General features: G+C 43.4%; 1 protein-coding gene across 1 annotated transcript in view; it reads left to right on the forward strand.

The window, feature by feature from the left end:
- Window positions 1–12500, forward strand: part of epha5 (EPH receptor A5) — a gene marked incomplete at both ends in the record, with an annotated part of 204562 nt that overhangs the window by 110483 nt on the left and 81579 nt on the right. Inside the window, 3 exons of the mRNA XM_083641694.1 lie at window positions 9040–9129; window positions 10016–10085; window positions 10255–10357. Of these exons, the coding sequence (XP_083497820.1) occupies window positions 9040–9129; window positions 10016–10085; window positions 10255–10357 (263 nt within the window). The remainder of the gene's footprint in view (window positions 1–9039; window positions 9130–10015; window positions 10086–10254; window positions 10358–12500) is intronic.

The raw sequence follows: 12500 nt of genomic DNA on the forward strand, positions 1-12500 counted from the left end.
CATCAGATTTGCTGAGGTATGAACCAGGTGGCTGCCCTACATCACCAAATAGTCAGAAAATGATTTACCTAAAAAGATAATGAATTATAGTCCTGTAAATATAGCTTTAGTTTAGGCGGAAATTGTACTTTGTGGTGATAGGAACATAGGACTCCATCACTTTTCTCTCATTTATCAGAAAAACTGAAATCCCTGAAAAATATACCATTACTGAGTTGTCTAGGGTGCTATTGAACACTGACCAGTAGTTGTATGGAGATATCTGGTACAGTTGTATTGCAAATGAGATTTCTTTAGACATAGGCCTACTACCTCTTCTCTGAAACAGTCAAATTAGGTGATTCCGAATGGGGATAACTGGCATAATAGCCTATAAGTTAAGAATGCTCACTCTGATGGTCATCATATTTGGAGAGGGAAATACCAGGTGGCTGAACTACATCACCAAATAGTCAGAATGTGAGTAACCCAATAAAATAAAGTTTATCTAAATTACTAACCGCCTGGAGCGGCTGTAGCTCAGGAGGTAGAGCGGGTCATCCACTAATCGCTTTGGATAAAAGAGGTCGGTTGTTCGATTCCCACCTCCTCCAGTCTGCATGTCGAAGTGTGTTTGGTCAAGATACTGAACCCCAAATTGCTCCTGATGGTGTGCCAGCACCCTAAACTGCCGCCATCGGTGCATGAATAGGTGAATGTACCTACTGATTGTAAAGCGCTTTAAATAAAAGCGCTATATAAATGCAGGCCATTTACCATTTACCATAAAACATATAAATAACAAGATGTAAATATTGGAAGTTTTATGGAAACTGGAACATTCATCCAAGTATAATAGTAATCATAATACATAATACACAATCACAAAAACAGACTAGAAAAACGGACTAGAAAACAAAATAACCAAGCCAAAAATAAAACAGAACAGAGAAATAAAAAGTGGCTGCTTATTTGTCAAGGTATATGGACACTTTTTCACAGCCAAAGTCCAAATATCCAAATATGAAATACAGTATCAGCCCTTTGTTGAACGTATTATGACCCTACCAGATTATTGTGCCAGTGTTTGGGAATCTGGGGCACATTCACAACCTTATGTGACTGCAATTGTAAGGATTGCAAAAGACTGATGCAAACAAAACTGTCTAAATATTGTTCAGTCTGGAGGCAGCCTGTCTATCTGGAGATGGTCATGTTTAATATACTGCATCCTTAGTATCATTGTCCATTTGTCAGATTAAGCTATCACAATGTTACATTCTTCCCTCTTCTGTGTATCATATTGTAACCTTTTTCCAAAGTATTTGGATCTTTCATTGTTGCTGCGCGTTCATAAGATGGAAGGCCAACAGAGAAGCACTGGCACTTTCCACTCTCTCCACAGTTTGGATCTTTGCAATACAAGTAAGTAATGTCTCTCACTTCTGTAGGTGCTGGGGGTTTCCTAAATAGAGCTGGTCAAATGACTCCATCTCTGGCAATCCATCCCTTGACGATAGGACTCCATAACAGGGGTTTGGACATGTGACTGTGAAACCATATCAGTGTCTGATACATTGCTCTTGCTGTCTACCAGCATGTCATGCACTCACTGGCTGTGACACAACAAGAAGTTTGTACAGAATAGGAAAGACAACAGCATTCACCAAACTCAAGACCCATCTCAGTGAGCTCAAAGATCTGGCCCATTTTGGACTCTGCCAGCTTGGAAGAGTCTTTGCCAGTCGCAAGAGGATTTGCACTTCTGCTTTACAGAAAAAAGAAAAAGGAAAATGGACTGATGTGCACAAACTTGGATGAACTGAGGTTCATAATTGCATCAACAACATATGCAGCCTCTGCAAATCTGCCACCAACAGAGGATGCATTTGCACAACGTGCAAAGAGCAATGTATCAGACAGCGATATGGTGTCACAGTCACATGCCCAAACCAATGTTATGGAGTCCTATCGGCAAGGGATGGATTGTCAGAGATGGAGCCATTAAATCAGTCCTATTTAGGAAACCCCCAGCACCTACAGAAGTGAGAGAGATTACTTACTTGTATTGCAAAGATCTAAACTGTTGAGAGAGTGGAAAGTGCCAGTGCCTCCCCTGTACGGAGTTCTGCACCTGCTGTGCAGAATGTCAAAATGTGTCCCCAAACATCTGAGGAACCTGACATTTGACATTCTAGTATCTATATACTTGACTCTCACTGAAACACATCGTATGTACACGCAGCAACAATGAAAGATCCAAATACTTCGGAAAAAGGTTACAATATGATACACAGAAGAGGATTTCTTTTTACATTGTGATAGCTTAATCTGACAAATGGACAATGATACTAAGGATATATTAAACATGATTGTCTCCAGATAGACTGGCTGCCTACAGACTGAGCAATATTTAGACAGTTTGTTTGCATCAGTCTTTTGCAAGCCTTACAATTGCAGTCCATGGAGTATAAGGTTGTGAATGTGCCCCAGACTCCCAAACACTGGCACAATAATCTGGTACGGTCATAATACGTTCAACAAAGGGCTGATACTGTATTTCATATTTGGATATTTGGACTTTGGCTGTGAAACAAGTGTCCATATGCCAGGTGAAATGAGCAGTATTTTGTTTTCTAGTCTGTTCTCCTGTTTTTGTTCATGAAATGAAATGAAGCACTGAGATTTGGGGCTACCATAAAACAAATGTATTATGATTATTATTATACTTGTATTATTCCATCATGTCAAGACAGGAGATACTACTGATTTATAGTTTGGATTAATGTTCCAGTTTCAATAAAACTTCCAATATTTACACCTTGTATTTCTATGTTTTAGAGGCTTGTAATTTAGATCAACTTTATTTCATTGGGTTCCCCACATTCTGACTATTTGGTGATGTAGTTCAGCCACCTGGTATTTCCCTCTCCAAATATGATGATCATCAGAGTGAGCATTCTTAACTTATAGGCCACAGTACCCATCTGACCTCAAACACTATACCGTCCCAACTCCAACATCCCCTTCATCTCCAAAACTCTTGAGAGGGTGATTGCCGCCCAACTCCAGTCCCACCTCGATTCAAACAACCTCCACGAACCATTTCAGTATGGTTTCCGCCCTAATCACAGCACTGAAACAGCCCTGGTAAAAATAACTAACGACCTCCTCCGTGCAGCTGACTCTGGACTCCTCACCATCCTCATCCTCCTTGACCTCTCCACTGCTTTCAATACCATCTCCCACCCACTACTTGTGGAGCACCTGGCGAACATTGGAATCACTGGTGTTGCACTTTCCTGGTTTGCATCCTACCTCCCGACAGACAACAGTTTGTCGAACTAGGGAATCACTCGTCCGGGTGTTCTGCCATTTGACCCAGGGGTCAGTATTGGGTCCACTCCTATTCATCACCTACCTCCTCCCCCTGGGTAAAATCCTCCGACACCATGGTGTCCGGTTTCACTGCTACTCCGATGATACCCAGGTCTATATCTCCACCAAACCCACCGCCGCTCTTCCTCCCACCTCCCTCACTGCCTGCCTCCAGGACATCAGGAGCTGGATGAGCAGTAACTTCCTGAAGTTAAACACCAGTAAAACCGAGGCCTTGCCCATCCAAAAACATCCTGTCCAAAGCTCAAAACACCACTGCCCCAAACATCATCATTGACAGCTTCCCTGTTCCCTTCTCCACCCAAGTCAAGAGACTCAGCGTCATTCTGGACAGCAATCTTTCCTTTGCACCCCACATAAAAAACATCACCCGGTCTGCTTTCTTCCACATCCGCAACATCTCCAGACTCCGCCCATCCCTGTCCCAACACAGCACCAAAGTCCTCATCCACACATTTGTTACATCCCAGATTGATTACTGCAGCTCTCTTCTCTCTGGCCTACCCACCAAATTGCTCAACAGACTCCAAATGCCTGGATCATCACCCGCACTAAATCATCTGACCACCTCACCCCTGTCCTCATTCAACTCCACTGGCTTCCCATTCACTACCGGATTGACTTCAAAAACCTTCTGCTCACTTACAAAGCCCTACACAACCTAGCACCCACCCATCTCTCTGACCTCCAGGAATACACCCCTTCCCGCTCCCTACGCTCTTCCTCAGCTGACCTCCTGACCGTCCCCCCCCCCCCTCGCCTCAGTACCATGGGTGCTAGGGCCTTCAGCTGCTCTGCACCCAGACTCTGGAACTCCTTGCCATCACACATCCAACAGTCTGACTCCATCACCACATTCAAATACCACCTCAAAACCCACCTGTTCAAATTCGCCTGCTACCTTTAATCATATACAGCACTCAATCTGTTATTCGCCTGCCGTGTGTATCTCCTGTCTTTTCTTATATCTACGCTCGTCGTATTTTAATGATGCTGGTGTTTGCAATGCTTGTTTTTATGTATGATCTTTTAGAATGTCATGTCTCTTTTATGCACTGTACAATGACCTTGGGTGTTTTGAAAGGTGTCACCAAATAAAATGTATTATTATTAGTATTATGCCACTTATCCCCCCATTTGGAATTTCTGTTTCAGAGAAAAGGTAGGCCTATATCTAAAGAAATCTAATTTGCAATAGAACGGTACCAGATATCTCCATACAACCTATGTTCCTATCACCACAAAGTACAATTTCCGCCTAAACTAAAGCTATATTTACAGGACTATAATTCATTATCTTTTTAGGTCAATCATTTTCTGACTATTTGGTGATGTAGGGCAGCCACCTGGTTCATACCTCAGCAAATCTGATGAGGAAAAGAGTGAGCATTCTCAAGTTATTGGCTTTTTTGTCACCTTTACCCTATTCGGACTGGCCTAATTTGGCTCTTTTTCAGGGATTGGGGTAGTTATAAAGAACAGCCAAAAAAACATTTTTTCCCCCATTTTTTGTGTGACAACAATCAATTTCATTAATGGGAGACCCTAAAGATAAGAAAAATCATTGTTGTCATTTGTTCTACCTCGGGTAGGGGTATCTCAAAATCTGAGGGCCCATTCTGCTAGACTATTACATTACATTACATTAGTTAATGGGAAAAGTAATACAATTACAGTAACTAAAGTTACTATAACTAGGTTACTGTCCAACACAAATAATGCATCTGAATTTTGACAAGCTGCAACTTAGATTTATTGGTCCAGCGAGGCCTTGGCCCCTGTTGAACACATGAGCTTTAATTTAATAATTCAACATGAATAAAGATAATGTATTATCCAAGCGGACACTGATATACAGTAGGTGTAGGCTCACTTATATTTAGTAATGCTGCATACAAATCAGATAGCATATAATTTGTCTGTGTGCACATAGTCTAGCAAGAACATACAGTTTATGTTATTGTAACATTATTTTATTGTAATTAAAACAACAGAGGCAATAACCCAACCAGGTCTCCTGTTTGGATAGGCTACGTTTGCCACAAAGCACAGGTAAAGACGCACGGTGTGAGCACAGATCCCTGTCATCATTCACATCAAAATTGCATTGTGATACTTGATCATTACTGACACACAGGCAAGTCATCAAAATACCAAATGGGTGCAGGTTGTTTTAGATGTGTTTAGGATTAGATTGTTGTCCTCACACCAGGCCTCAAAAGCCGAAATCTCCCTCAGTTTTGGTGGAGCACAAAGTCCTTCATCACTTGTGTTAGTGGTAGGGAGTGGACTTGGTTCAGGCGATGTGTCCCCAGTGCTTGGCGGATCTGGATCCGACACATGTGGGCCAGACTGCCAGGACATCTCTTGGCCTCCAGAAAGACCCTGAGAGCCTCAGGATCCGCCCTCTCCTCCAGCTGTGCCTGCTCTGTGGTCACCAGGGCCGGGTCGGCGCCGTGGTCCAGCAGCAGCTGGACGAAGGCTGTGTTGCACCTGTTAAGCAGCACCGCCTCCAGCAGGCGAGAAGCCACGTCACGGGTCAGAACGCCAGCGGCCTGGAGCAGCAGGCGGAAGCAGTCCAGGTGGTGGCGTCCAGCACTGATGTAGAGAGTGGTGTAATAGCTGTGTATGCTTCTGTTAGGGTCGGCCCCGGCTTCCAGGAGGAAACGGACAGAGTCCAGGGCACTGTAGCACACAGCATAGGAGAGAGGCGTCCAGTTATCCTCATCAGCTAGGTCTACCTGTGCTCCCTGGGCGATCAAGTAGGCTACACAAGCAGCATGACCCTGCAAGGCTGCGAGCCCCAGAGGGGTCCACCAACACCCATAAAAAACCTGCTCATTGATCTGCCTGAAGCAGTCCTCCTCCTCCAACAGGCTCCTCAGTTTGTCCAGGTCTCCTGCATAGGCGGCATCGTGGAGCCTCCTGTCGTCATGCCCTGCTCGAACAGCCATTCCTTCAGATCTGTCACTGTACCACACCGACTTGTATGTGCTCCCTGGGTGATCAAGTAGTCTACACAAGCAGCATGACACATATGCTGTGTCTGTATGCTTATATAGCCTCAGCCAGGAAGGATTTATGACATCACTGATTACATCACAATTGCTCCAGTGACATCACTGATGACATCACAGTCCTTGATTTATGACATCACTGATAATGTCACAAACAGACACAGCCCACACACTTAGGCAATTTTAATTGACTAGGAATCTTGCGCGCTACCCGCGCTTGATTCCTAGACTCGGCCGCAACCTGCAGCTTGCTGAGCTGCCCCTGCAGCTAGCCAAGCTAGACCTGCAGTTCGCATTCGCAGCTCGGCCGCTGCGCGGCCTTGCCCGCAACTCGGCTGCTGTGTGGCCAATAAGACCAGCACTGATGATCACCAGTGGGATTTATGACATCACTGATAATGTCACAGTGGGATCAGGGATTTATGACATCACTGATGATGTCACAGTGGGATTTATGACATCATGGATGATGTCACAGTAGGATTTATGACATTACTGATGACGTCACAGTGGGATTTATGACATCACGGATGATGTCACAGTGGGACAGACAGAGCCCGGGGATGATGAAGATGATCATGATGATGATGATTTAAATCTAATTTTTAAAATCACAACACAACATTCAACATTCCATTTTAAATGAGGTGCTTTTTACTTAAAAGTATTGTTTTACACCAATAAGTACTTCCACTGAGGTAAAGGAACAGCAAAATAATAATACTTGAATAGGAAATTCCAGCATTCTATGTACCACGGAAATAACATTTTGTTATAAATATTTTATGATGACATTTTAATGACTGATGACATCACCCACTGATGACATCACAATTGCTCGAATGACACGCATCACTGAAGACATCACTCACTGATGACATCACAATTGCTCAAGTGACATCACTGCACTCACTGATGAGTTCACTCACTGATGACATTGCTCGACATCACTGATGCAATTGCTCGAGTGACATCACTGATGACATCATCTGTGACATCATCCGTGATTCATTTGTGACATCATCGGTCATGCCTTATTTAGACCCCAGTATCTTGTTTTGGATGTGCGACAAGAGAGAGACATGACCTTGTCATGCATTATAACTAAAGTAACTAGCCTGTTTTGAAAATGTAAGGAGTAGAAAGTACAGATATTTCTGTTAAAATGTAGGGAGTAAAAGTAAAAAGTTGTCAGAAAAATAAATACTCGGTAAAGTACAGATACCTGAAAATCCTACTTAAGTGGGGGTGAAGACGCTAGGGAACAGTTCAGGGTTGGGCTGGTGTAGGGCTCCTACTGTTTGATTTGATTTGACCAGCTTCACTGGTAGGACATAGCACATGGGAGGTTCACGCTATTCCAACCAGTTCCCCTCCCTCTGAACAGGCGCCCTTAACGACCAGAGGAGGAACCACATTAGCAACCAGGATATTGCATGTTTTGGTGAAGGGGGTATTATGAAGGAAACCCCCGGGAGGCACGGGGATAACATGCAAACTCCACACAGAAAGGCACTTTTGACGACCCCACCCGGGCGGTGGGCACTCGAGGACATGCGGACGGGCACACATTCCTTCAGCGTTCACATCGTCCCAGGTGAGAATCGAACCCAGGACCTTCGAGCTGTGAGGCGACAGCGCTTACCACTGCACCACCGTACCCCCTAACGCCAAGATTTTTGACTTGATCCTTAGGCTTCAGGGATCGAGACTCAAGGCGTGCAGTGATTTTAAGCCTTTGTTCTTTGGGACCAAAGACGATCACCTCCGTTTTGTCTTTGTTTAGCTGTAGGAAATTGTGGCACATCCAGTTATTTATTTAATCAATGCACTGGCACAATGATTCTATGGGAGCATAGTCAGCTGAGGAAAGAGTTATATACAACTGAGTGTCGTCTGCATAGTTATGATAGGCTACTTTGTTTTTGTTGCATAATTAGGCCTAGAGGGAGCATATAAAGGTTGAAGAGAACGGGCCCCATAATGGATCCTTGAGGCACCCCACAAGTCATCCTAGTTAGGTCAGATGTGTAATTGCCAATGGAGACGAAGTACCTCCTGTCTTGAAGATAGGACCTGAACCACTGGAGGACCGTACCCGATAGCCCAACCCAGTTTTCCAGTCTGTCCAATAAAATTGAGTGGTCAACAGTGTCAAATGCAGCGCTAAGATCCAGTAGCACTAGAATCAAATTTTTGCCTGAGTCTGAGTTCATTCTAATGTCATTTATGACTTTATTAAGCGCGGTTTCTGTGTTTGCGCTGTGCCAGTGCTGGATAAAGTATAATTTTTTCGAACTGCGGTCGATTTTTCAGAAATTCGCTTCCAACGTGTACACATCTGTGGCTGTGTTTGACAGGTGGGTCAAAACTGGCATCGCAATTCCGTGCCGTATATTCGCATCGCTCTTGATGTGTAAGGACCTTACCTTATAACTTTACTTCATATTTTTATTTGTTGTGAATGTGTGATGCACTTTGCATTTGTAACAATAATTGTTTTGAAAGGTGCTATAAATGGAGTTGACTACATTATCATTATACTGTGAGTATTGTCCAGCAACACATCATCAGCAGGGTTAGAAGAAGAATAAAAAAAACAGCCATTGACCCCTCTCCCTTCCTCTGCCCCCGCCCCCTCCAGGAGCAGGACTCCAGTTACACCATCATTAAAGCCAAAGAGACGGAGATGGTCTGTGAAGGCCTGAAGCCCTCCTCAGTCTACATCTTCCAGGTTAGACAACAACCAACATGCTGCTAATGGATGAAGAAAGGAAAAGCAATACTTCAATTAAATAATGTAACGATAGTTTAGATTAGTTTAACACTTTTTGGGTCACTGCATATTTTCATTTGTTTCATTTACTATACTTGTAAAATGTAGGGGAAAAGTTTTGACTGGTAGTGTAAATTGCTTCCAAATTGAACCTCTCAGCTGTGATAGAACACAAATCAAGCCAGCTACTTCCATCTACAGTACCATCCACATGTATTTCTGTTGATGTGAGTCAGCACAGTTCAGATACGACTTCCTCCAGCTGCTCCTGGGGGGTTCCCAGGCACCCCAGGGCATGCTGGGAGCAGTAGATATAGTAGGCCAGTGTTTCTCAACCACTGGGTCACAGCCCATTGCTGGGCCTCAGTGCGCCATCTAGTGGGCTGCGCAGGACCTGGCTGTCACATCAAGATATCAGAATGTTAGCCTATACTTTATTTGCGAAGGTGTTCCTCGGAAATGTTTGAATAATCAGAAATGGGCATTGAATTACACAAGGTTGTGCTCCCCTATAGTAGGCTACATGCAGGTTCATCATTATAATCACAACGTATTTGAGGCAGTCACGCACATCCAAACAAACGGTTTGGTACAGTATGAAAAAATGGAAAGTCCGCACAATGAAGCTCCAATTTACCTTTTTATTTAGCCATCCAACAAGTGACGTTTCGAGCTACTGCTCTTCCTCAGACATGAAAAAAGTTACAAAGACGCCATGTTTAAATACACCAGTGACCGTTATAAACATCATAATTTCATCCATGACAAAAGAGGTAAAGTAGGCTTACAATGCAATAAAATACAACAAAATGAGGTGCCATGTTTGGATGATTTTGTATTACAGGTGCGAGCCAGGACCTCAGCGGGCTACGGGGCGTTTAGCCGGCGGTTCGAATTCCAGACCAGCCCTTACTGTGAGTACAGCTAAGAGGGAGGGGGTCAGGAGAGAGAGAGAGAGAGAGAGAGAGAGATAGAGGCAGATGGAGAGAATGTGTGTGTGTGTGTGTGTGTGTGTGTGTGTGTGTGTGTGTGTGTGTATGTTATATGTGTGCGTCTAACGGGCCTCCTCCTCTGCCTTGGCAGTAACAGCCACCAGTGAGCGTGCTCAGGCTTCCATCGTAGCCGTGGCCGTCACCTTGGCTCTAGTCGTACTCGCTGTTGTCGCTGGATTCCTACTCAGCGGACGGTAAGACACACACACACACACACACACACACACACACACACACACACACACACACACACATTAATTAATTAATTTGATCTGTCAAAGCCCTTTGTAAACTGTGTTTTTAAAGCTGCTATATAAAGTGATCATGATTATTATACACATCCAAACACGACAGCACACGTCTAGACACACACAAGCACACGCACAGATGCAGCGTGTATGCATGGTTTAACAAGCACACAGATGCACGCACACACACACACACACACACACACACACACACACACACACAGACAGGAAGTTGGAGGGCTGAGTGGGCATTGAGCACGCTCAAACCCCTTGACTCATTGGCTCCAGCAAGCTATACACTGACTGCCCACACACACACACACGCATGCACTCACACGCACACGCACCCACGCACAAACACACACACGCACACACACACACACACACACACACGCATGCACTCACACGCACCCACCCACACACACACTATGAAGGTCCATACGTCTCACTATTCACTGACACATGCGCAGCAACGTGTGTGTGCCTGCATGACTTAACATAGTCAATCTTGTCACGCGTGCACACGTACGCGCACTATGATGTGCGCAAACTACATCACACGTAACGACAAGCTGCGTAGCACAGCTACTTCCAGCGTGTACACGTGTGACCAGTGTTGGAGAAATTTCGTTATGCGTTCACACACACACGCGTTGGTAGGTTTGAGTGTTACGCAACCGGAAGTGTATCTGCGCCGCGCACAACACTGAACACATGAACGCGTCGCGTACTTCTCTTCTGTTTCTATATTTCTATTTAGCTGTTCCATTTTCAGCCAGTAGATGGCCAGTGACCAAACCAACCAGTTGATCAAGCATGTCGCTAGCAGGTTACTGTCCCAAGATTGCTCGCAGACTATTCTGTGGTCAGCACCAAAGATTACCCACAATCCCTTGGGCCCACATTTTACAACATAAATCGCCCATTAATCCTCATAAAGATGTATGTCAGATGTATTTTATTTTATTGACAGTATTTCATTGTTAATATGAGCTGCTGCAAGTGTTAATGCTCTGCTGTTCCTTAACAGCAACATGTGAAGTTGTTATTTTTTATTTTGTAGCCTATTATAAAAGCCTGCTGCTCTCTGTTTTTGTTAACTTTATTCCTCATTCAGGCTATATTTTTATTTTATTTATTTACTTATTTGTTTTATTGCCTAAACATTTCAGAGGCCATTTAAAAAACGTTATGCTACATGCTGAAATATCGCCTGGTTTTTTATTTTGTGTTTTGTAGCTATAGCCTATTATATGGTAACACTTTACAATAACGTACACAAATACTATAGTAGTTACTAGTAAACTAATCATTAACTAATAGCCAGTTAATGAGTAGCTAATGAAAAATTTGGCATTAGTCAATCACTAGTTAATCATAGTTAATGAGTAGGTAGTCATTAGTTAATGATTAGTATCTATTTTCCTGAAGTATTATTGCCTGAACATTTCTGAGCCATGATTAAAATGATCTGTTTATGAATTGCGTGGTTTTGTGTGCAGTGTGATCAAAGAATAGACCTAGAATGAGTGTGTTTACTGTCATGCACACAATAAACTGATAATGAGAATTACTGAACTCAGAATAATCAGTTTATGAACGGAAAAAGGGCTGTAATAAACACCGAGCGTAGCTCATTGGAGTTAAAACATAGTCTCGTTCATATTCCTACAAGTCATCATGTACAGCAGTCAGATGAAACTATAACAATATAAACAGAATTGAAACGTGTAATAATGGATATGAGTCGGTAAAAGAGTTTTTCATGCTGTCAGAACTGTACCAGTTGACAACTTGCTTCTACCATCCAGCCGCAAGGGGTCAGTTTAATCTAACTCGGCAATCCCAACACAACCTATTTATACTACAGCTGTTGGGTCTGCGTCTCTAACATGGTGTCATTCATTCACGAAATAAAATAAAATAAAACAACTAATAAAACAACTATAAAAACAGTTTTACCGACTCATGTATCCATTATTACACGTTTTAAATGCTGTTTATGAGGATTAATGGGCGATTTATGTTGTAAAATGTGGGCCCAAGGGATTGTGGGTAATCTTTGGTGCTGACCACAGAATAGTCTGCG

Source organism: Poromitra crassiceps (assembly GCF_964638095.1).
Source record: "Poromitra crassiceps genome assembly, chromosome: 8".
Lineage (NCBI taxonomy): Eukaryota > Metazoa > Chordata > Actinopteri > Beryciformes > Melamphaidae > Poromitra > Poromitra crassiceps.